Source organism: Macaca mulatta, chromosome 14 (genome assembly GCF_049350105.2).
Source record: "Macaca mulatta isolate MMU2019108-1 chromosome 14, T2T-MMU8v2.0, whole genome shotgun sequence".
NCBI lineage: Eukaryota > Metazoa > Chordata > Mammalia > Primates > Cercopithecidae > Macaca > Macaca mulatta.
The window spans coordinates 16,538,388-16,564,629 of record NC_133419.1 but is presented as its reverse complement, the minus strand read 5'-3'; the positions used below and the strand labels follow the sequence as shown (position 1 = coordinate 16,564,629).

Sequence of the window (26,242 nt, the reverse complement as noted above, 5' to 3'; positions counted from 1 at the left end):
AAAAAATACAAAAGGCCACAAATATTGGTGACATATGAAGAAATTGGAACCCTTGTACACCATTGGTGGGAATATGAAATTGTGCAGCCACTATAAAAAACAGTATGATGAGTTTTCAAAAACTTAAAAATGGAATTATCATATAAACCAGCAATCTCACTTCTGGGCATATATCCAGAAGAACTTAAATCAAGATCTTGAAGAGACATAGGTACTCTTATGCTCATTGCACCATTATTTACAATAGTCTAGATATAGAAACAATCTAAATGTCCATTGAAGGATGAAGAAAATGCAGTATATACATATAACGGAATGTTATTCTTCATTAAGAAACTGAAATCCTGTCATATGCAACAACATGGATGAACCTGGAGGACATTATGTTAAGTGAAATAAGCCAGGCACAGAAGGACAAATACTGCATGAATACATTTATACAAGGAATCTAAAATAGTCAAACTCATAGAAACAGAGAGTAGAAGGTGGTTGCAGGGGCTGGAGGAGAGGGAGAAATAGGGCTTTGCTGTTCAGCAGGTATAAAGTTATAGTTATGCAAGAATAAATTCTAGAGATATGCTGTGTAACATTGTGCCTATAGGTAACAATAGCTATATTGTTAACAATTAAAAATACTGTGCACTTAAAAAAAAAAGAAGATCATGCTCACATTGTGATTACTGTGATAAGGTAGATGACTAAGAATACCACAAAAAGAAGGGGTTGCAGCTCGGCTCAATCTGTCAGTCCCAGGAGAACAAACTCAATCATGGATTTATAGTTTTGTTGGTTTGTTTGTTTATTTTTTTTAACATTATGTTTGCTTGGCTTCAAATGAGGTCTAAAGAAAAGGAAATTAAAATGCATTTAGGCTTGTCATTTATGCATTAATCCAGTGGTGTCATCTGATATTTCTTCCTCTTCTCTCAAATTTTTAAATACGTATGTCACTGAGAAATAGCCTAGTGAGCATGAGATTGATGTTTTAACATCTAAAATGATGTAGAATTTCTTATATACAAAGGCAGTTATATTTACAGTGGTTTTCAGTAGTTCTTTTCTGCAAGTCTTTTGATAGATAAAGAGCCTTATCTTTTATATTTTTGCAAGTCTTTATTGTATGTGTTTAGACTTTTCTTGAACCCACGGGTGTAAACATTGCCTTTCTTTGAACCTATAATTTCTTTGTTTAACAACACACCTTCGAGTGTGGCATGTAATGTATCAGCCCTTGAAACTCATCTATTTTTATCATAACTGAATGTGCTTAGGAAAGTGGAACTGCTCCATGGTACCTATCTCTATAGAACTAGGATCTCTTTGCCTAGCTGTCTGACTCTGGAGCCCAGGCTGTTGCTTCCCAGTCTGGTGGTGAATCCTCCATAATCTAGTGAGTGTAAATATCTTTTCCCTTCCCCCCTTCCTACTGCAATTTGCTTATTATATCAATCTGCTTATTATATAAATCTGCTTGTTATATCATTTGCTTGTTATTATATCATTTGCTTATTACATCTGCATTGCCACTTACATGGGATAAAGGTTGTTAACCCTTAAAGGTATTATGTGTGTGTCTTTTCTCTCCCCTCACGCGTTCCCTGCACAGAATATTTTTGGCAGCACGAACAGGATCCAAAAGCAAAAGCATGCCATTTTTTTCCCGCAAGGACCAGGCTGGAAGCTCAGGGACTTCCCATATCCTGGGATGGGAACGCTCCCAGTTTTTCTCCTTGGCGATTGAATGGTCCAGGATAACTGGCCTTTGTGAGAATTGGGAACCTAAATTAGTGCATTTTAACCCGTTGGCTGTGTATGAACTTTTAAAGTTCTTTACTGAGCACAATTTATCACCTTAAGCGACAAAACATAATTTTTTTCCCAAACACTAAAACATAATTTCTTCTAACATGTTTAATCAAGATTTGAGAGTAGCTTGGACTAAGTGTTACAAAATGTAAAAAATAACATTACATTAGAGCTTTCACCCATTTCAATAAGCCAAGTAGAGCTATGTTTTGCAGAATCACAAAGTAGAGTATATGCAGGATTTTATAACTCTAGCAGGAGATGTGTTCACCTTGAAAAGTGTTTTGTTTATGCTTTGCATCATCATGGAAACTGGTATGTAAATGATTTGCATATTTCTCTCTCTTTTCCAAAAAGACTTATAATGAACAAACCTTTAATTGTTGCAAATTCTTGTGTCTATATATCAGGACACAATTACATGTTACATGGACTTGTGATCTATGGCTTTCTTTTAAAGAGTAGCGTTGGATTTAAAATGGTCAGTGATTGAAATAACTCTTTTGGCTTGTCTTCCTCTTTAGATAAATACCCAGTCATTAAAATTTTAATCCTTTTTCCCTTCTGTGACTTGTGAGGCCTCTGTCAGTAAGGAAGGGAGGCCTAGAAATGAATCTGGTGCTGCTCTCTGGTCTTTCTTGACCTCTAATCCACCTGGTGACAGTTTGCTCTGCTGTCATCCACCATGACAAATGTACCTCAGAGTCATTTCTCTCTCTTGGCTGGACATAGCCATAGCCTTCTTATCTTCCCTGGAGACCCAGTTGCACCTCGGTTTTCACAGGAATTACAGACCTCCCTGAGGTCTGCCACTTATTATCTATTCAGAAATGGCCTGGGAAGTCAGCTATGTAGGACCCAGCTTCACTTGTGCAACACATCCTGTTCATCAAATCTTAGCTATTTGCATGTTCCCCTATTAGGGACATGCTGGAAGTTTGGAAATTTAAGTACTGTCTATGCCACATGGAAACTGAAGAAACTGTGGAAATAGCTGTGATCATAGCTGCTCAAATAAGCTAATCCCAGTGTTGACTTTGCTTTAGCTACTCAACAAGTTGATTCAGGGCCTAAGCCTAGGCAAGAGAGATTGAGACAGCCTGTCTCAGAAAGATCGTCTAACTTTTTTGTTGTTGTTCCTCTCCACTCATTAGTGTGCCCATGCTGAAGAGCTAGGCCTTAGGTTTTTATTTTCTCTTGTCATAATCTACATTTTTAATGTCAAGAATTACTAGTGAATAGAGTATGTGAGAGAAAGATTGTTTTAGCCCTAATGAAAGATATAATACTTTTATATTATTTTATTTTTATTTATAATAGGATTATTATGAATCTGACCCGAAGTAGTAGGACTTTACTTTGATTTCAAATGTTGATGTACTTGAGACCCAAAGATTAAACATTACATGAATTAGCATATCTCTGTAGTCATAAATTACACATACCTTTGTATAAGTGGCCCATGGCAGTAAGTGTACTTGAACTAATTTTGTTTAAACTAATTACCAGTGTTTGGTTATTTATTCAATAAACTCTTCACTAAATATTAACTGTACACCCAAAACGTTGTGCAGATCTCCATAGGGAATATCAAGATGAAATTGATGTTAGCTTTATCCTCAGAGCATTTCCAATCCGTAGAAGTAATAGAATAAAAGAAAGCAAATATTGCAAGAAAGGCAGAGAAAATCAACAAAGGTTTTCAGAAAAGCCAAAGACTATTTTAACTGAGGATATAATGTGCAGTGTCACACACAAAGGTCTTTTGATTACCAAGAATGGAAGACCTTTCTATCTGCTCTAGAATGAATCCCAATATCAAAATCTGTACCAAGTGTTTTTGCATTTACTGAAAGACACTATGTACATCTCAATTAGGGTTCTATCCATTATGATGTGACTTTTGTAAACACCTCCAGAGGGAGCCCTAATGATATGCTGTGTGGTTTCTTATCTAATGCTTCAGGAATGAGTCTCCAAAGATTAGTCATTCAGGTATAAATCCTCCCACACCGGGGACTTTGGAGTAGGATAAGAAATTACTATTCCTTCACAGGTAAGTCTGACAGTTCTGAAAATCAAGAACTCATAAGAAATTTCTGTGATTTCTTATTTCCTCTTTTGAACATAAAATGAAATTAGTAGTGGCTGTAAGAATTGTCATGGTAAAACAAAATCATAGGCAGACAGGCCTCAGACTCTCTGATGAAGACAACAGTTAACTAGTGATATACAAGGAGGTCAAACAGACTCTGCAAATACCCCTGACATTAGTTACAGATCCATTATTCATGACACAGCTGAGACTTAGAGTAGGCTTACAAGTTGAGCTTTAGTCAAATCTTGGAATTCAAAAACATACATTTCTCCACTAACTTGTTTACCTTCTCCAAAACTAGAGCCTTAGAATTTGACACAATAAAACATATTCTTCTATGTCTTTAATTACTTAATACAATTATTACTAAGAGGAGAGTGTCAAGAGAATTGGATAGAAATGAGGGTAAGTTTAACAGTGAGAAGGAAAAAAAAAAAAAACAGTGAACACCTTTCCATTGTCATTTCTAGGGGCTTTTCTCAGGGTTCTTCAGTTCGGTTTTGCATTGGAATATGATGGCAATGCTGTGTCCGGGCTGGCTGGGCATGGTGGTTCACACCTGTAATCCCAGCACTTTGTGAGGCTGAGGTGGGTGAATAACCTGAGGTCAGGAGTTCGAGACCAGCCTGGCCAATATAGTGAAACCCCGTCTGTACTAAAAATACAAAAAGTTAGCTGGGAATGGTGGTGGGCGCCTGTAATCCCAGCTACTTGGGAGACTGAGGCAGGAGAATCACTTGAACCTGGGAGGCGGAGGTTGCAGTGAGCTAAGATGGTACCATTGCATTCCAGCCTAGGCAACAAGAAAAAAACTCCATCTTAGAAAAACACAAAACAAACAAACAAACAAAAACATGTTTGTATTGTCTTGTTCAAAGGGAATACATTTTTCTCTATTGTGTTTCTGTCCTTTGCCAACACTGCTATGGATTTACGGAGCTTTCACCTGACGTGTCCCACTTGGCAGAATTTTTCAGAAAATACTCTACGTGGCTTGAAGTTGTGTTTTTTCCTCCTACATTGTACACAGAGCTTTAACTCTTCCCTGTCCTAAGCATAGTTTGGTTTCTTTCCAATAGTTCCATTATTTAAAATAGAATAATTTTATATATTTAATGATTATTCTCCTCATTCTTCCCATTTTCTTACTCATCTCCATCTTGACGTGAGAGAACACCACTGAATGAAAGGTGAAAGCTGTTGGAATTTTCAACAATATGAGATGTATCCACCTGGTGTTGGCCCATGTTTTTGTGGGTTATGGTCTATGATGTGTGACTGAAAAATTCTTAGACGTCATTCACCACAAACCATCTGCAATGGCATTTTTAAAAGTGTGAACATGTTGGTGGGAATTATATTCCTTTTTTTCCCACTCCCCTCATTAGCTCATAACTTGAAACATGACCATGTCAAGGTCTACTTTCACAACTGGTGATATATAGAACACACTCTTTTCGTATGTATCCCATAAATCAAATCCTGAGCTATATGTAGTCAACAGTTGGATGGTGTGACCTTCTATGATCTCATCCTTTGCCCTCTGTTTCTTGGGTGCGAGAAGACTTGAGATAGGATCATGAAGGCTCTCAGAAAGGTTTTCTCTTTTTAAGCTTTCCAGCACCAACAGAATACTGTAAGAGCTAATATCAGAAAATGGAATACTTTATTCCAGACCAATGGAGGAAAGTTTTATATGCATTAATGATGGCAAGTTCTATATTTGGGGGCTGGAAAAAGACTTCGTGTGACAATATCTCAGAATCTACTGTAAGGGGAAAGTGTAAGCTATCGGGATAAAACCATGTGAAAAAAAAACTTATTTAATACAAATAGGCCATTTCAGTTGTCTAGTTCAGTGCTTTCAATGTTGTCTGTGCATTACAATAGTATGAAAGTTTGTTTAAAATATCATATGATATTTACGTGCAGCAAACCGCCCTGGCACACGTTTACCTATGTAACAAACATGTATATCCTGCACATATATCTCGGAACTTAAAATATTATACATGTGTATGTGTGTGTGTGTGTGTGTGTGTGTGTGTGTGTGTGTGTATCCCACCTGGGTTGGCCTACAGCCTAGGCATCAGTGTTTTTAAAAACTCTAACTTGATTCTCATGTTATCAGCCAGGGCTGATAACCACTGAACCAATGTCAGATTTGTGAATATATGATACATAAACTAAATAAAGCAATATAGTTTTTCTTTAAAAGGTATGAACATTCCGTGTCCTCTCACCCTTGCAAAATTTTCTATGGTAAATAAGGACAACTCGTTTTTGTAGCCCTGAGTCAACTCCCACCTAATTTCCAACAGTGCAAACTGAACGTTTTAGCTATTAATATGTTAAATTTTAGCTCTGGCACCATTATCACTAGCTTTGTTACTAAAACAAGCCCCTAATGATCTCTCTATCTCAAATTGCACTTCCTTCCATACATTCTTCACATGGTAGCTGGAATTTTTTGTAGTAACTTGGTCTCTACTGATAACATCTGAAAGGTAAGAGATCTGCATACCATGAAATGCCAGCTGATGTGAGTTGGCAAAGTAACATCATTAATTCATACACTAATGGTTACTTTACAGCTACTATGATTCAAACATTTGTCCAGGTTCTGGGGATATGGCATAAATAATGTTCCCGTGTTCATATAGCTGTTCCCTCCCATTCTCATTGTCTGTTAAACTGTGGTAGTTGGTTATTTTTGAGATTTAGGTTATGTAGAATAAGTGGGATTTACATACAGTGGCCATAGTCTCCAGGAAGCTTGGAACAGTTAGTCCAACTAACTGTTGGGAAAAAGCCTCATGGCAGAATGAAATAGAGTTAGGGTAAATGGAAGTAGATTTGGTCATTTGTAAGTTTCCTTAGAGTCCTGACATCTCATGATTTGATGATTCTAAGTAGAGACGTAAGAGACTGTTCTAAAAATTTTACTTAAAGAAGCTTTGACTTCCTTGTTTCTCAAACTGTAGATGAGAGGATTCAACATGGGGATGACTACTGTGTAAAAGACAGACAGCACTTTGTCTTGATCCATTGAGTAGCTGGAACTGGGATGCAGATACATGAACAGGATTGTCCCAAAGAAGATGGTGACCACCGTCAAGTGGGAAGCACAGGTGGAGAAGGCCTTGTGCATCCCTTCTGCAGAGTAGATCCTCAAGATAGCAGCAAGGATGTAGAGACAGGAAACAAGAATCAGTAGGAGACAGCTCAATTCATTAAAACTGGCAAAGGCAAAAATGACAACCTCATTGCCATGTTAGCCCGTGCTATTCAGGCCTTTCCCTCCATCACTCCCTGGAAATTGCTTTTGTTCAAGACATCATTGGTCTTGATTGCTAAATCTAATGGTGAATTCTCAGGCCTCATTTTTCTAGATGTATCAATAACATTAACATAATTAATTACCTACCACTCTAAAACACTTCTTTCTCTACTCTTCCAGAACATCAAGCTCTCTGTTTTTTCTTCCTGCTACATGGCTTGCTCCTTCTGTCTCCGTTCCTTGTTCCTCCTCTTCTCCCTCTTTGTGTGGGAGTGTCTCAGAGCCTCCTCCTTCTCTATTTCCACTATACCCAGGTGCTCTTGTTGTCTGATGGTTTTAAATATTGTCTATGTACTTGTACCTTCTGAGCCACATCTCTAGTCCTGTCCTCTTTTCCAAACTCCAGGCTTATAATTTAACTGCTTACATCTCCATATGCCTATGAAACGGCAACTTAACATGACCAAAACTGAATTCCTCATATCCTCCTCTTATTTGCTCCAAACATAGCACTCCCCATCTCAAGTCAATGACTGCTCCATGCTTTCATTTGCACAGATAAAATTAAATAAATAGACAAAAATGTTGGCTAAATGATATTTTCTCTTTCTTACATGTTGGATAGCCAGTCGATCAGATTATCCCATTGGATTTTCCTTTAAAAGATTTGTATCCTAAGCCAGCTATCTCTGCCACTTTCATTGCCACTAAATACCAAGCTGTCTTTTACTTACATTGTTACAGTAGTCTTTTAAACTGATTCTCCTATCTCTAAAATAGCTAAAATTCTATTCTATAACCTCTTTAAAAAGTTGCAGCCATTCTTTAAGTCTCTTATTTTTGCATAAATATATATGTACATACATATGATCAATCACATTATATATGTAATAAATGTATAAGGTGATGTAAAAGCTATATTTTCTCTGATATATATGGTCCTCTGAGTGTATGGGTATGTTATGTGTGTCTGTGTACATATTTATATATATATGTGTATAAACACACACACATACATATAAATATATATGAGGGAAGAAACTTGTTTAGCTTTTGTAACTGTTTTCCCACCATGTGTACATAATATAGATTCATATTTAGAAAAATATATGTGGAGTGGCTTACAGTCCATTTATTACAAAAGAGCATTGGATATATCATCCCTCATGGACATATGGATTGCAACAAACTTAATCAAGATAGAATTATCCTTGTATTAAACATAAATTTGAACTAAGGAATATTAACTTGTTTGATGTCACAGAGCAAGCGCAACTAAAATTCAAGAAAAAGCTTGAAAATTGTTATCAGTTTATCAATTTATGTATTTAATGGCATAAAAGTATTCAATTTAAGGTTTTTCCTAGAGAATTAAATATGTCTTTGGGTTTTGGCTCCCTTTATATAAAAAATTAATTAAATTTTCATAGTTTTACATCACACACATTTGTGTATATATACATGTATACATACATTCCTGTATGTATGGGTATATATATGTTGAATATTCTATGAAATTGTTTCTAGTGATTCTAAATCTCCCTATTTTAAAACAATTTATGTTCACAGCTTAGTTGACAATATTAAATTTTGTATTTCAGACATATTTAATTTAAGATGTTTAATCCAAATTTCTTAAATTTTTTTAAGCCCTCTTGAAACTTTCTACATTGGAACAAGTTATGATAAATTACATGATCTTACCTTCTGTCCTTAAGTAATATTCACTGAAAATAGTGGTTCTTATTAATTTACTTTTGTTTTGTAGGAATACAGGTTTTCTGTTTCCAACAGTCAGATTTATGGCTTTGAAAAACTGTGCACATGACATAAGGGAATCAACTATGGCAGAATTCAGCAGTGCATTTTATCCTTTAATTAAACAAAGGATAAAATGCACTGCTTTTGAATCCAAGGCCCAAGATCAAGTCTTATTAAGGCTGTCATCATTCTCTGGAGATTAGTCTCTGTTAAACACTAAAAAGTCTAAAGTCTGAAATATGCCAATCCATAATTAAAAAGTGAATTCATTTTTCACTGAGGTAATTGAACTAATTTTTCCCCAGTGCATCATTTATACCTGAAAGAGTATCTTAGGAATTTAGAGAAGAAAAAAAAGTATTTCATGATCCAGAGGCTCCACTGAACACAGCATTGAATTAAATCTATAGGATTGATCAGATCCTGCCTCCAACCCTCAGAATTCCACTTAAAATACAATTCTTATTCATTTCTACTAGAATATGGCTTTCATTTCATAAACTTCTTTATTCACTCAAAAAATATTAATAAGTTTGTTTCATGAAGCAGACACCACCCTTGGTACTACTAAAATAGCCAAGAAAATTAATCTTGCCCATTCCCTCTTGCATCTTACCATGTGGCATTGGTAGGAGACAACTATTACAAAGTAATTTGAAAAACTAAAACACAAAACCTCTTTATGAGCTACTATGCCTTATGTGATCTGCCTTCCTTTCTCAGAATCTTCCTGATTGCTGTTCTTTACCTCCTTTAGTTTTCTCTCTTTGGTTCACATATATTTGTATATTTGTCTCTTTGCAATTCTTTTGACAAACCAAAAAGGATCTTGCCTTGGAGCCTTTGTGTTTAATGCATGTGTACACAGAAAGCTGTTCCACAGACATTCACATGGTATCATCCCTATCCAGGCATTGCTCAGGTGTTCCTCAACAGAGAGCTGTTTTCTCACTCCATTTTATTGCCCTCTTTGTTTTTCTTCAAAACGCCATTTATGTTTATGTGAAATGCACACACACATTCGCACATGCATAATACATTTGACAGAGACAATACAATCTCTCTCACTTAAATATAAGTTTATTGAGATAAGAAACTTGGTTTTCTTACCTGTTATATCTCCAGTATAAGTTACATGCAAGTTATTCAACAAATATTTAAAGGATTATGAGTAAAGGTATAAAAGTTGCCAATTTTCTTGCTCCAGCACAAACTAAAGAAATATAATAGTAAGTTGGTACAAAAATATTACGGTTTTTGCTATTTTTTTAAGTATTGCAAAAAACTGCAACTACTTTTGCAGCAACCTAATAGAAAATACAATCTGTGACTTAATATTGAGATAATTTTAAGTCCAAAGACATAAGTATGATTTGCAGGTATAGTCTCGTCTAGTAGTACAAAAGGTGGGATTGTTTTACATATGTCTGACTATCATAACCAAGAAGAGAAAACTAATTTCTTAATCCTTTAATGTATCCAAAGTCCCTACATGCCAGGTTGTTAATTAAATACATGAATTCAGAACTTGGGTGAGAGATCAAGGCTAGAGATACAGGTTTTGGAATCATGGCACAGTTCTTAGGTCACCCAAGAATTAAGTGCAGGCTGAGAACCAAACGTCAAAACTATGACTTTTGCTCCAAGATATAAAGGTCAGCATGAGATGGAGGAAAAAAGACAAATGCTCACTGGGAAGAGGTAGGAGTGAAAGAAGGAAAAACAGAAGAGTGAGGTGATATAGAAACCTATATAGGGGTATATCAAGGCAGGTGGAGGAATTAATTGCCACAAATCCTGAGATATCAAGTAAAAGTGAGACAGAGAAGTGATCTTTGGATAAAGTAGCATTGAGTTGTCATGTGTCCTCGATAAGATTAGCCTCAATGGATATATGTTACAGAAATACAACTGGACCATGATATAGTGTTAATAAGATAGGAGGAAGTCAGGGCAATGAGTAGAGGTAGTTCTTTTGGAAAGATTAATTATAGAAGGGAGTAGGGATAAATTAATAAGTTGGTGACTGGATGGGACTTACTGTCACGGACACTGTGAAGAAGGTGGCACTAGAAAATATTTGTATATAAATGAGGATATTATGATAGAGTTTGAGATACTAATGCTTGGGGAGAGTAGAGGTATAATTTCAGAAGTAAAATCCGTGGAAAACTCCAAAGACATGAAAGAGCTGGTCTTAGGTAGAAGCAGAGATACATTATCCATAATGACGTGAGGGGAGAAAGAGAGCATTTATAAAGATTTAGAGGTGGTAAGGTGAGGATGATCATATCTTCCCCCGCCCCCGCCGCCCTCCGCCCGCAGGACGAAGTATGAGGAAAGTTCAGTAACACAGAGTAAAGTGATGATGAATTCTCTCTAATTGTATTAAGCAGTTTAAATGGGGGACACATAGAAGAAACAACTAAATTTAATTAAATGGGTATTTAGACAGATGAGCAAAGTGGAGGGAGGGTGGAACCATGGAACTGAACATAACTGATAGCGCATCATTATGTGATAGACCGTGGAATCTCAACTGGGCAATGAGTGAAATGCAGACATAAGACAGTGATGAATAATGATAAAGTACAAATGTCCTTAGAGCGGTGATTTAAGAGAAAAATTAAGGGATAAATATGATAGCAGATGAACCAGAATAAAAATAAATATGAAGGAGAATGCAAGTTCTGATACAGTTTCGGATGTGTTTGAGAGAAACCTTAGTTAACAATTGAAAGTGGAAGTTATTGGGATATGACATGAGAGGGCTCTTCAGGTGGTTAGGAGGAAATAGTTCTTCCTTTGTGGTCTCTAACGAATATTGTATTTATTTATTTATTTATTTATTTATTTTTGAGATGGAGTCTCTGTGTGTGTGTGTGTGTATATATATATATGATACTAGGGTATTAAAAAGTATACTTCATCTTAAATTATCTACTTTAACACAGAGAAACAGCTTAAACAATCAGAGAATACAATTAACATGAAAATGTGTTTTCTTCTTCATAACAAATGATGCGTGACATGGCTTTACAAGATGTGTTTCTGTAAGATCTTCTTTAGGGCGTTTTTTACATCCTTATTTTTTAAACTATAGATGAGGGGATTTAGCATAGGGATTATTACTGTATAAAAGACAGAGACAACCTTGTCCTGCTCCATTGAGTAGCTAGATGTAGGGCGCAAGTACATGAAGAGGATTGTTCCAAAGAATATGGTGACAGCCATGAGGTGAGAGGCACAGGTGGAGAAGGCTTTGTGCCTGCCCTCTAACGAAGGCATCTTCAAGATGGCAATGAAGATACACAGGTAGGAAATGAGGACAATCATAACACAGCAGATGACATTAAAACTTGAGAAAGCCATGATCACAATGCCATTGACATGGGTATCAGAGCAAGAGAGTTTGAGCAGCGGTGGAGTATCACAGTAGAAATGGTTGATCCTATTAGAGCCACAAAAGGACAATCTAAAAGTCATCCCTGTGTGTATGGCTGCATTTCCAAAACCTGCTAGGAAGGAGGTAGCTATTAGCCAAAAGCAAATTCTCCCAGACATGAGTACTGGGTAGAGCAGGGGATTCCAAATGGCTGCGTAGCGGTCGTATGCCATCATTGCCAACAGGAAGCACTCAGTCCCCAGGAAGGAGCCAAAGAAGTAGAACTGGGCAGCACATTCATGAAAAGAAATGGCCTTATTCTCAGCCATGAGGTTCACCAGCATCTTGGGAGTGACGGAAGAAGAGTAAGAGGCATCCACAAAAGAGAGGCTACTGAGAAAGAAGTACATGGGAGTGTGGAGACAGAGATCAATCTTAATCAATACAATCATCCCCAAATTGCCCACCATGGTTGCCATATAGATTAACAGAAATAATGCAAAGAGGACCCCTTGTAGATCTGGATTGTCAGAAAGTCCTAAGAGGAGAAATTCTGTCAATTCTGTTTGATTTCTGCCTCGAACCTCTTTCATAAGTCTCATCCTTTGAGCTGCAATAAGAAAGAAGATCCACAGTGGAATTTAGTCAGATGAATACATGATGGAGCTATAATATATTTTTAGTGAAACATAAATTCCAACAGAAGAGCAAAAAGTGAAAAGCATAGTAAAAGGTATGTTGGATTTGATGTCAAATCAAAAGACTTGTAGCATAGTACTAGGTGTGCTGCCTACTAACAAATGACTGAAGCAAGTGGTTTAGTATCTATTAACTACAGTCATTCCTAGATTTAACTATTTATTGAATAATTAAAATAACTTATTCTTAAGATGTTATTGCCATAATTACTTGTGATAAATATATTAATTTATATATTGACATACCCTCCAGACAGAACTACTGGAGAAGGATAATAGAATGAATTCAGGCCACTGACAATTCCTCCTCAGTACTAATAGAATGAAGAAAAATCTTGAAAGTTAACAAAATTAATCAATAGTGCCAGACAAGAAAAATAGTTGGGCTGGGCATGGTGGCTCACACCTGTAATCTCAGCACTTTGAGAGACAAAAGCAAGGCTGATCACTTGAGCTCAGAAGTTCAAGACCAGCCTGAGCAATGTGGCAAAATCTCATCTCTACAAAAAAAAATTTTTTAAATAGCTGTGGGTGGTGGCTCATGCTTGTGGTCTCAGCTACTCAGGAGACTGAGGTGGGAGGATTGCTTGACCCTGGGAGTTCGAGACTGCAGTGAGCTGGGTTTGTGCCACTACACCAGTCCAGCCTGTGCAATAGAATGAGACCGTGTCAAAAAAAAGAAAAAGAAAAAGGGGGGGGGGAAGAAAGAAAGAGAGGGAGAGAAAGGAAGAAGGAAAGAAAGAGAGGGAGAGAAAGAAAGAAGGAAAGAAAGAGAAAGAAAGAAAGAAAAAAAAGAAAAAGGAAAGAAAGAAAAGAAAAGAAGAGACGGAAGGAAGGAAGGATAAAAATAACTCTTAGGATACAGGAAGAACTTTAAAAATGTCTGGCCAAAGAAGAAAACAAATAGAGAATATTCCCACACAGCCAGTACAGTTCGAACCCCCCTCTGATTTCCCAGGATAAACATCTACAGAGAACAGAAGACGTTCAGTTAACTAGTAATTTTCCATAATTCACTCCAATATTTAGAGAATCCGATTATAAGAATGAGTAGGCATCCCTGAAAAAAATGACAGAAGTAGCCAAGGCAGTGAAAATCTCTAATACTCAGAGTCACAAGTTCTCAAGAGAACCAGAAAACATCAGAAGTAGCACATGTAATTTTTCAGCCATCATACTGAATCAGGGGAATAATTGAATACCAAGTAATCAAAATGGAGATAAGAGTCACCCTTTGCAAGGTGTAATGAAGATAAATAGAGGACATGACAAGTAAAACAAATAAAAAAGAAAATTCAGAATAGATGCCTAGATCTTCCAAATCAAAGTTTAAACACCACCAGTGGAATTATTCTCCACTTTAACTCAAATCCCCACCCCTTCCATGATCTCAGATTATTGAACAAAAGTTTAAACTTTACCAAGCTGATTGTTAAAATCTATCTCAGAAGGTAAAACAGAGGTAAATCTTTTACTACTCACAGAAAGAGGTTATTTGATACTGCCTAAATGAAAAACATGGGGTCAAAGTGACCCAGTACCCTTGCTTAGCATTGAAGATAAAGAAGTTTCTAAAAACAGTGATAGAGCGGGAAGGAACTGGTTCTATTATCACAGACAGTGCCATAAACAGAAGCACCTATTTATGCTGGGCTCCACCTAATTGTCATTGAGATAGAGGCTCAATACCCTAATCAATAATTAAAACTGACATTTTGAAAGAATTCCATAACAATTTCAAAAAGTGTCATTGCACCCACTATCTTATATAAGCCTTACCACAAATCAGTGAAATAAATTATCAGGTAATATCCCAAGAGTATACGTAATACCGTCTTTTGTTAGATGAGGCCAGCAAAGTGTGGGGGTTCTGAGCCAACCAGTGGTGAATCCTGAGCTAGAACGTAGGTCTCTTGATGCTAAATTATTTGCTGTTCTTCAGCACCACATTGCCTCCATCTGTATTTCACTGGCATAGATACACAGCCTAGGTCCTCTTTCTTGAAGTAAACTTGCTGTTTGAACTTCAAAGAACAGCATCTTTAGAAGAAATGGGAAAAAAAAAAAAGGAACATCTTTCTTCTGTCCTTCTCAAACAAAGTTTCTCTGAGAGCATTAACAGAAATATTGCACAGAATAAAATGTCTTAGATGTGCTAAACATGCGACATAAGTAATGATGAGTAAAATGTAAGTATTGACATGTGCGAAAATCTGTTGATGATTTCTTATGCTCTACAAGCACTTTATTAACTGTTTTGCTTGTTTATTTAAATTCTATGTAAAAGGCATTTATCACCCCCCTTTTGTAGATAGGAAATGTAAGGTATGAAAGGTTAACTTACCCGAAGTCTCTCGGGGCTCTCAAAGTTAGCCTAACAACGTCTAAATGTATGTCCAGCCAATGTACCTTTCATTCTTTTAACATTTGAGGTCGTTTAGAAAAGCTCTGTCAATAACAGATAAGAGCACTGATAGACAAAGAGATTGATATTGTGATTCTCAGAGATTTATTAATACTTTAAAATACATTTGGTTAAATAAAAATGTCGTATATCCTAAAGAGAAAATATAATTACAGTTGATGAAAATTGTCTTTCTTAGGACTCACATATATTAATCAGCAAGATAGCAAAATATTATTTGTTTTCCATCTGCTGGTATAAATAACACACTTCTGTCTCCCCCTCTATTCTGATAAATATTTTTCCTGCTTCAGTGCAGGATTTCCCCAGGCTCTGCTGAGATTTTTCAGTCAATTCTTTAGCCCAGAGATTCCTTAGCCAGAGATCTGGGCTCCCAATTTCTAAGAGTTTCTAAAAATAATACTAAAGTTTCATGATATATTTCTTTTATTTAAAAGATCTTTAAAATAATACTTATTGCTGCTTATATTTTTCCTAATGGCTATATATTTTGCAAAAAATAACACATACAACATTTATTTTACATTCTTTTCTTAGCGACCCAATGCTCTTGGAACTTTGTGTTGATAAGCGATTGAGAAAATTAACAGGATTGTGAATTTTTCTTCAGGATAGTAAGTTAAATAGACAGAAACCTTTATATCACTTGTCTTACCTTTAGTAACTGTTTGATTTCTACTTGATCTCTTTGCTTGCTCCTGTCCAATGCTTAAATTCACTGAAAAGAAAGCAGAAAAAAAAAAAGAGAGAAATCTTTCTTCTTAGAGGAAGCATTCACGCTAATTCTCCCAGGGTAAGCAGGAGATATAGCTGGAACAGATTCTGTAGAACACCTGTAAAAGAAGTAGGACAACTGAAACTGTTTACCTCTTCCTTGTGATGTTACTCTGCATTCAGCAGAGATTGAGTCTTTTGTTCCTTTACTTTTCTTTAAAGATAATATCGCAATTTTTTATATCAGAGTAAAATACATTTCAGTATACAGAGTGTATCACGCAGTGCAGCTGTCATATCAATTGCAGTTAATTTCAGTTGTGGAGTCTCTAGAATTGACACTCCAATAAGCATCCTAACTTAAGTAAAATATATTTCTTGTTAGTTGGTCTTCAGGGACTGTCTCTCATGTCACCTCATCGTAATCTGCTTATTTGTCACCTCTGAAATTAAGAAAATCACAGGTCTTTTTCATTTTCTCTACTTTACTCTTGGGACACCTGGGCCCAGCAGAGAATGAATTTGAGCCCCATATTCCTAACCACCATGAACCATCCTTCTTCTGTCTCCCCTGATAGCTAGAGGTTTGCCCTTGGGAGAATCAAAAGAATCCACAAAAGAGCAGATTAGCTCTACCTGGGGCCCCATCTTCTATAAGTGTACATGTTAGCAGTTAGGCTACCTGGATAGTGGTGACGGAGATAGACAAAAGAGGAAGGTCTTGGCTTGGAAATCTGATTGTATGACTTTGGGCGTTTCACTAAATCTTTCTGTGTCTCAGCTTTTTCCTTTCTAATATCTACCTTATAGGGTGACTCTGGAGAGAAAATAATTTAACAAATGTGAATTGCTGCATCCAATACATATAATAATTAATAAATGAGTTTCCCTTACCCTTACATTCTTCCCCACTCTCCAGAGTAAGAAATAGTTATCAGTAGCCAGGCACAGTGGCTTATGTCTGTAATCCCAACACTTTGGGAGGCCAAGGCTGGTGGATCACCTGAGGTCAGGAGTTCAAGACCAGCCTGGCCAATATGGCAAAACCCTGTCTCTACTAAAAATATAAAATTAGCCTGGCATAGTGGTGTGCATCTGTAATCCCAGCTACTTGGGAGGCTGAGGCAGGAGAATCACTTGAACTCGGGAGGCAGACATTGCACTGAGCTGAGATGCTGCCCCTGCACTCCAGCCTGAGCGACAGAGCGAGACTACGTTAAAAAAAAAAAAATAGAAAACAAAAGCCAACAACAAAGGAAATAAATAGTTATCAGCCTATGTAGCCTACATTGAGACATATGGGGTGCCCTATTGTCCAAAGATATCTTCCATATAAAAGACATAGAATCTGAAACAAATTCATCGATACCTAATCATCATTCACATTATTTATGCTACTTTGAGAAGGCACTTTAATTAATCCATCTCTCTGTATTATTTAGTCAGTTGCAATTTGCATGAATTGCTGAGAGACATAAAGACTTTACAACTGTTTTGTTTTATGTCAAGCAATTCAGACAAGAAATATTTGCATTACTTTGATTAAGTCTTGACCTTCTTGCTTTTTAAATTAGTACCTTGAAGGAAAAATGCAGTACGGTTCCTATCAATTCACGGCCTCAAACAGAACTAGTAAATGAGACTCTTTATTCAGTAAATAAGTAAATAATCTCAATAAGTGTAAATTAGTTGCTACATGAGAACAAAGTGTGATGATTTAAGTGAGATTAAGGTTTGCGCAATTGGAGTATGGATGGAGGTGGGAAGAAAGATCGTATGGCACAAGGAGGTCAGTGGTAAGGGACATAGAATATCGAGATTTCAGGTAATAATGGAGTGGTGGAATGAGACTTGTAGGCATGAGGGAGTAATTAGGACCTGGACAGGATAGGTTGTAGGACCTAATCAGCCCCAGGCTATAAAGAGCTTCAAAACAAGAAGAGAACTCAACAAGTGTCATTAAGGAGGCACCAGATGATGGCATGTCTCCCTGCCACTAGGATGTGAACCAATCAGAAGTCAGGATGAAATGAAATCTCCATGAAGAATTTGGAGAATTCACACTGGTGACAGAATTTTGAGCTCAGTACTGTAAAGAATGAATCACTGACAGTTAAGTTGCAATGAATATTTTATAAAGAACCAAGGGATCCCCACAGGCCAATAACCAAGCAACAAGCATTTATTGGGCAACTAATAGAAGAAATCATGACTAATAAAGATGTGACCTCCACTCCAGAGAGCTTACACATTAATGCATATCATGAATAATGGTGAGAACCTGTTCAGCCAGCCCTTTCCTCAGTCATAGGATAAAAGACTGGGCCAAGTGATAATAGCAGCTAACATTTCCTGGGCATGTACTGCTTGCCAAGTGCCCCCTTAAATACACGTGTTTTCTGATGCATGCATCCTCCATCACAGATAAGTTGGATCTTCAAAAGGAACCTGTCTAAATAGTTAATTCAGATCAGAAATGGGATTCAAACAGTTTTTTTCATACTCCAGAATGTGTCTTGCTAGCCATTTTGTGTTTCTGCAGTTCAAAAGTAGCAAAGAGTTTGTGAAAAAAAAAATCCTTCTGTTTTAAATATGGATAACACATAAACTACAATAACGACTAATGGCTTATTTTATGTGCTCTGGGCAATATTGGAAACCTCTGGAGTAGTGTCTTGATGACAGTAGTTGCTGAGAGAAGGAGTGAATTATAGGTATTAGGAGTGGAAAGGTGGAGGGGCTAAACTTCTAACAGTGAATTTTATCACCCCTTAGTTAAGAATTACTTTAATGTCAGATGCCTACAACTTAAAGGCAATCTCAGTGGAGGTGATTTTTTTCTCTTTTAGAGACATTATGGAAATTTTTGGCTGTCATAGTGACAGAGGGATATACTGTAGAATCTAGTGAGTGGGAGGCAAAAATACAGAAAGCCTGCAAGCTATAAGACAGTCCCAAAGCACAAAAATTGCCCATTCCCTCTGGAATTTTTAAGTATCCTGCTAGTTATGCACTTGATAGAATTGTCTAAGCCTTTTAGATAGATCTACCTCCATTTTACATGTAAATACATTTTATATATAAATATGAATATTGCTGCATGACTTTTTATGTAACAAATTTGCCATAAATGTATCTATTAAGTAACTCTAGGGGAAAAATGGTTTGGAGCTTTACCAAGAGCTGTTCATCATTTCAGAAATGTATGTCCTCAGTTATAAGGTAGCAAAACTGCTTGAGGTGCTTATAGGACAAACCTGTGCCAGCCTGCATTTATAGTCACATTCATGGGGATTACATATACATACAAGCATCTGCCTTTGCATTATGTAGTTATGCCTGACCAATTAGTAACTAAAATAAGCATTAAATTGTTTATTATCAATTACTTTCCTTTTACTTTTCCTCTTTAAATTAGGCATGTAGGGAAATAATAGTCTCTGGGAATGTCACAGCTCTCTTTCAGGAGCACAGAAGGGGCAAGCTAAAATACTTGCTATAAAAAGATGGCATTGGGTCAAAAAGGGTATAGGACCACTGTTGCAGAGGAAGTTTATGTGCCAGTCACCAACCATTAACAGGATTTCATCCATATAGATTTTATATCACCTGGCCAAACCAAGAAGAGGAATTCCCTTCGTAGGCCTTATAAATTTATTTTATCTTAAAGAAAGCTTTATTTGTCTTGTATAAAGTATGGCTACATTCCACTATGCAGCCATCAAAAAGAATGAGTTAATGTCCTTTGCAGGGACATGGATGAAGCTGGAAACCATTGCTCTCAGCAAACTAGCAAAGAACAGAAAACCAAACACCGCATGTTCCAACTCATAAGTGGGAGTTGAACAATGAGAACACATGGACACAGGGAGGGGAATATCACACACCAGGGCCTGTTGGGGGCTTGGGGGCAAGGGGAGGGAGAACATCAGGACAAATACCTAATGCATTCAGGGCTTAAAACCTAGATGACAGGTTGATAGGTGCAGCAAACCAACATGGCACATGTATACCTATGTAACAAAACTGCACGTTCTGTACATGTACCCCAGAACTTAAAGTAAAATCTTTAAAAAAAAAGTATGGCTATATTCCAATACACCAAACATTAAATACTACTACTGTTACTGCCACTACTACTACAGGAGAAAGAGCTTAGTAAATTAGCAAAATGTGAAATTGATGTAATAGCCTTCATATAAGCCAGCAAATTTCCAATTAGAAAATGTAAATGGAAGAGAAGATTCCCACTTATGATTTTCAAACATAAAATACCTAACTATTAACCAAATGAGAAATGTGCAAAAACATCTGTGAGAAAAACTGTAAAACTCCAGAAAGATACAAAAGTAGACTTGAGCACATATGAGGACATATGTGCTCTTAGATAGCAAGATTGGAGTGCATAAAGGTGGCAGTTGTCCAAAAGTTAATTCATAAATTTTACATTGTTCTAATCAGAATACCTTCCTTAAATATGTTGACTATAAAGTTTATATGGAAGGTTTTTAAAAAAATTCTAATATAGCAATGAAAACCCTTGAAAAAGAGAACAAATGAAAATGGGGTTAGACCTACCTACTGGTATAAAATACATCAGGAAGCTTGTATAATTAAAACCATGTATTATTGATAAATGATTTGGGTAGACATAGCAAATAAACAGAAAATAGGGAAAATAAAGATAAAGACCCAATGAGATGAAAGTAAAATTCAAGATGTAATAACAACACCTCCAAAACATTAAAGGAAAAGTAAATTTTTAAATAAATGCCATTTAGGCAATTGGATAGCCTTATGGAGAAATATAAATTTCTTTTACCATACACTATCAAAATATTAACAAATCAAATTATAAATACAGAAAAATTAAGCCATACTAGCACTAAAATAAACATGATGAATTATTTAACAATTGATGTGAATTTGAATATAAACAGAACTCAAAATCCAGATATGATCAAATTAAAAATTGATAAATTTGGTAACATGAAGGAAACAGAAAGGAAGGAAAGAAAAAAGACCTGTTGAATGGTAATAAATATCTTAACAAAAATCAGAAGATAAATGATAAAGTGGAGAAAAGGTATACCTTATACACCAGGCCAAACAAATGTCTCCAATATATAAAGAATACCTAAAAGCTATGAAGAGAAAGATTAATAAAGACATCCAAAAGACAGAAGAAATGTGCACCGATAAAATTAGACACACAAAAATAGAAATGCAAATAAATTACACTTTAATATTTTCAAAAGTTCAGTCTTTGTAACAACAGCCAGGATCCAGTCAGGAGACAGAAAACCACATGGTAATTCTAACAGACAAAATTTAATATAGAGAATTATCACCTGGTAACAGTAAATTATCAAGTGATTGAGAAAAGTCTAAAGTAAACAGGAAGAATAGACACAGAGCAGCCACTGCCTCTAGAGCTGAGGGGAGCATCCACAGCAGGAAAAAATAAAACAAAAGACCCCCACCCCTCCTTTATGGCTCCTTTTGATGTGGTTGTACTGGGTGCTGCTGTGTTCTGCTCCATGGCAGGGACATTCCCTGGCCAGGCCTAGCAAGCAAGAAACCACCCAGTAGGATTAATTTACCATGTCCAGGTGCCGTAAGACCAAAGCGGGGCAAAGATGGGTAAGTTTGGAGTTGAGAGACACAAAAAGTTAGGAGTGGAACAATATTCATTCCTAACAAGAGAAAATGCAAATCACAACTAGCTTATAAGAACATTTTCCACCTTAAGATCAGCAAAAACAGAGAGAGAGGATAGACAGACAGATAGATATGAGAGAGAGAGAGAGAGAGAAATGATAGATAGAGGTAAATTTAGATGGGAAATACAAACCTAGACAATAAACTTTATTGGAAAGACCAGGGGAAAGACGCACACATGCATTGCTTGAGGAACATTTGGCAACATTTAGCAAAACTGCCTATTACAGTTTCCTTTCACCCAACAATTCCTCTTCTCAGAAACCAACCCAGTGATATACTGGGCAAAGTAGGGAAAAGCATATGCAGTTAGCTATTTATCACTACATTTTTTCCTAATAGCAAGATCTCAAAACTAACTCAAATGTCTGTGAACAGATACCTGATAGACAATGGTATATCCACACAATGGATTATTATGAAGCTGGATAAATGAAAGAATAATCTGTATATGCTGACATAGAGTAAGTTATAGAATATGTGAAAAATTTAAAAATCAATGTGCAATATAGTATAAATGACAACATGTATATAAGAAGTGGAAAATACAAATATATATATGCATTACTTATACTTCAGAAGTAAATAATACATATATGAATAGAAAAAGATGAAATGGCTACCCATAGACTGAGAGAAGTTATGGAATGAAGAAAACAGGGATATAAATAAGACTTCTGTATGTGTCACTATTGTAAAATTTTGACTTGGAAAACATGTAAATGTTTACTTAAAAAGTAAAAAACAAAAAGACCCAAAAGTCGATTTGAAAACTAATATCTAAAAATACGTGATTATGTCAATGTTATTAGGAATTAAGTATCAGAAACAAAGATTCAGGAATAAAAACAAAAACTAATAAACAACTTTGTAGGTTTAAAATTTGTGTTTAGCCGGGCGCGGTGGCTCACGCCTGTAATTCCAGCACTTTGGGAGGCCGAGGTGGGCAGATCACTAGGTCGGGAAATCGAGACCATCCTGGCTAACACGGTGAAACCCCGTCTCTACAAAAAAAATTCAAAAAAAAACTAGCTGGGCGAGGTGGCGGGCGCCTGTAGTCCCAGCTACTCGGGAGGCTGAGGCAGGAGAATGGCATAAACCCGGTGGGGCGGAGCTTGCAGTGAGCGGAGATCTGGCCACGGCACTTCAGCCTGGGCGACAGAGCGAGACTCTGTCTCAAAAAATAAAAATTAAAAATTAAAAAATTTTTTTAAATGTGCTTAGAAACAACAGTATGAACCCATGTGCTACATACATGTGTAATTCATGTGTGTATGTATATGCACATCATGCACACACATACACATGTAAGTATTCCCTACCTCTGTCCACTGAAAAGGTCCGTTCCATTTTCTTTCATTCTAATCTAGACTGTTATTCACTTGAAATAGTGAAATTCAATAATTGAAGTGTTTTTCCTTTATGTCTGTAAGTGTACGTTGAAGGATCTTATGAGGGAAAAACAAAACTAAGCAAACTCTTGATTGTATTTTCTCTGGGAAATTAGTTGAGGATATTTTTCACAACACCACGCAGTGAACTCTATATGAGGACCGTAGAAGAAATGCCTCTCAGGTCCAATAGCATTTCCTAAGTGGTTTTCAATTGTACAGGCAGTGAGAATCTTAAAACTGCTCTTTATTCTAGTGTTTTTGTTCTTTTGTGTTTGTTTGCTTCACAATGGAAATCTGGAACAAATTCGTGTGTTATTTCTTGAAATGTACCCAAAAAAAAGCATAAAAATTTTTACTCAATCCCATTTTTTGGTTTAATATTTGAATCTTATCTTTCCTTCATTCTATTTTCCTCAAGAATGTATACAATGAGATCAAAAATGAAAACTTTTATCAAGGTGCCCTAAATCCTTTCCTTGGGTGAGAATCTTAGCCCTATGGACATTGATCTTCTCACCCTTCTTATAAAAGGAGTAAAACATGAACATGATACACAGACAGATGGGTGTTTTTGTTCTATCTACCTCACTAAGTTGTGTGACCCTAGAAATGTGAATTTACTCTCAGTCACTCGCTTTATCTATAAAGAAGAAATTCACTCATTTTATCTGAAAACAGAGACAACATTAGCCTCAGAAGATTAAATTGATCACATGTGTGAAGGAATCCTGCAGCATCTCTAGTGAATAAAAGTTCTTCAGAAATATTAATTTCCTTTCCCTGTCCACCAAAATATGCTCTCAAACAAGATTAAATCTGATTAATTTGTCTTGCAATGTTCAATTCCAGATATGTGTCCCTTATGCCAGATTCATGTACAGTTTTTAATTAGAAATAACTTTTTAGATATTCTTTAATAATTATAGCAATACATAATGTTTTAGAAATTATGTGGGGAAGTAAGTTATTCATACTTTTTTCATGTTACTAAAGAGGATGTTACTAGATATTAGAACAGCCTCACATGTGATAGGATAGAGTACTCTTCCACAAATTAATAAGTCATTTTCCACAAATTTTTGTTAATGACCAAGGAGTAAGAAAGACTGTAAATTTGTTTCAAGTTCCCTAGAGTGGTTATTATAGATCTTCATTAAATATGTTATATTTCTAGATGCCTCCACACTGTTAAGTAGCTAAAACTTTCAATACATCAATTTCTCATGCAAACACTCATTGTTCTCTTGTCCATCTGATTGAAAAAGAGTGGATTCTACAGTTCCCTTCATTTGTAGAAAGATGATTAGTGCTTTCCTGGCAATGAACAATATAGAACATCTCCTCCAATGTCCCTATACTCAATATTCTCTTAGTAAAAACTGAGACTCTAAGAAAAAAAGTTGATAGCCGGAAGTAGCTGGCATTGTCTTGTCCCACCAGTTCTCCCTGGAGAAACATCAATGCTTAGTTGTCTATAGCAATTATTACTGACATTACTAACAAATCCCCGCTTTAGTGTATGCTTTGTATACCTACAGCTTTTCTGGTTGACACTTTTCTAGTGTTTGTTTGTTTGTTTGTGACAAGGTCTGACTCTGTAACCCAGGCTGAAATGCAAAGGCACAATCTCAGTTGACTGCAGCCTTGACCTCCTGGACTCAAGTGATCCTCCCATCTCAGCCTCCTGAGTAGCTGGAGACCACAGGTGCACACCACTATGCCCAGCTAATTTTTGTATTTTTCTGGTAGAGTCAAGGTTTCACCATGCTGCCTACACTGGTCTTGAATCCTGCGTTCAAGGGATCCTTGCATCTCAGCCTCCCTAAGTGCTAGGATTACAGATGTGAGCCACTGCACTGGGCCTCTACCTGTTTCTTAACTATTTTCAAAGAACCCTGTCAGTGCCTCAGCAAAAAGATGAGCCTGAGTGAAATTTCAATGATCCTTTTTCATTTTGATTAGAAACAGAAGAAAGTTCTTCAATCTGCTAGTGAATGAAATCAAAAATCCCTTTTTGCCAAAGGAAGCACCTGAAGTTTCTTTCATGTAAAAATTAAAAGAAAATGTAAACTAATTCCTTTTTTTGTAATGTTTAAGGTCAGGGTACATGTTCAGGTTTGTTACGTAGGTAAACTTGCATCACAAGGATTTATCATACAGATTATTTCATCAGGCAGCTAATAAGCCAAGTATCCTTATTTTTCTTGATCTTCTCCCTTCTCCCACCCTCCACCCTCCATCAGGGTGTGTTGTTCCCCTCTATGGGTTAATGTGTTCTCATCATTTAGCTCCCACTTATAAGTGAGAACATGTGGTATTTGGTTTTCTGTCCCTGCCTTAGTTTGCCAAGGATAATGGCCTCTAGTTTATGAAAAATGACCAGACACATCAGATAGTTCATGGTGGCAAGTATACAGAACTCTGAATTACTGCTTTTTAATTTATGCTTCTTCATTTTCTTCATTGACAAATGTTGGTTTCTCCAAGAAACTTCTATAAGACTTTGTTCGTGGTAGCTCTTTTATGCCACTTAAAATTAGTTTTAAAAAGCTTTACTGAGTTATAAAGATACACAGATAACTACACATATTTAATGTGTATAGTTTGATGAGTTTAGACATAAGAAAACACCCATGATATCAACATCACAATCAAGGTAACAGAAATATCTACACTACCCAGGATTTCCCTGTGTTCCTTTATTTTTGTTTTTAATTAGAAATAACTTCTTAATCCAATCTGTCACTGATGGACATTTGGGTTGATTCCAAGTCTTTGCTATTGTGAATAGTGCTGCAATAAACATACGTGTGCATGTGTCTTTATAGCAGCATAATTTATAATCCTTTGGGTATATACCCAGTAATGGGATGGCTGGGTCATATGGTACATCTAGTTCTAGATCCTTGAGGAATCGCCATACTGTTTTCCATAATGGTTGAACTAGTTTACAATCCCAC

At 36.3% G+C, this 26,242-nt stretch overlaps 2 protein-coding genes across 3 annotated transcripts in view; one reads left to right on the top strand and one right to left on the bottom strand.

Annotated features, from left to right (window-relative positions):
* The window catches only part of LOC695929 (olfactory receptor 9G19), a 135,889-nt gene that overhangs the window by 93,330 nt on the left and 16,317 nt on the right, over positions 1-26,242 (top strand). The gene's annotated exons all lie outside the window — the stretch shown is intronic.
* OR5AP2 (olfactory receptor family 5 subfamily AP member 2) overlaps positions 11,846-26,242 on the bottom strand; it is a 244,724-nt gene continuing 230,327 nt past the window's right edge. Inside the window, exons 3-5 of one of the 2 annotated variants that reach the window (XM_077960650.1) lie at positions 16,109-16,286; positions 15,373-15,476; positions 11,846-15,068 (exon numbers count right to left, since the gene is read on the bottom strand). In XM_077960650.1, the coding sequence (XP_077816776.1) occupies positions 11,982-12,932 (951 nt within the window). In that variant the 5' untranslated portion in view covers positions 12,933-15,068; positions 15,373-15,476; positions 16,109-16,286 and the 3' untranslated portion in view covers positions 11,846-11,981. Of the gene's footprint in view, positions 15,069-15,372; positions 15,477-16,108; positions 16,287-26,242 lie in introns of those variants that run through there. The other variant, NM_001194244.3, reaches the window with a different exon arrangement.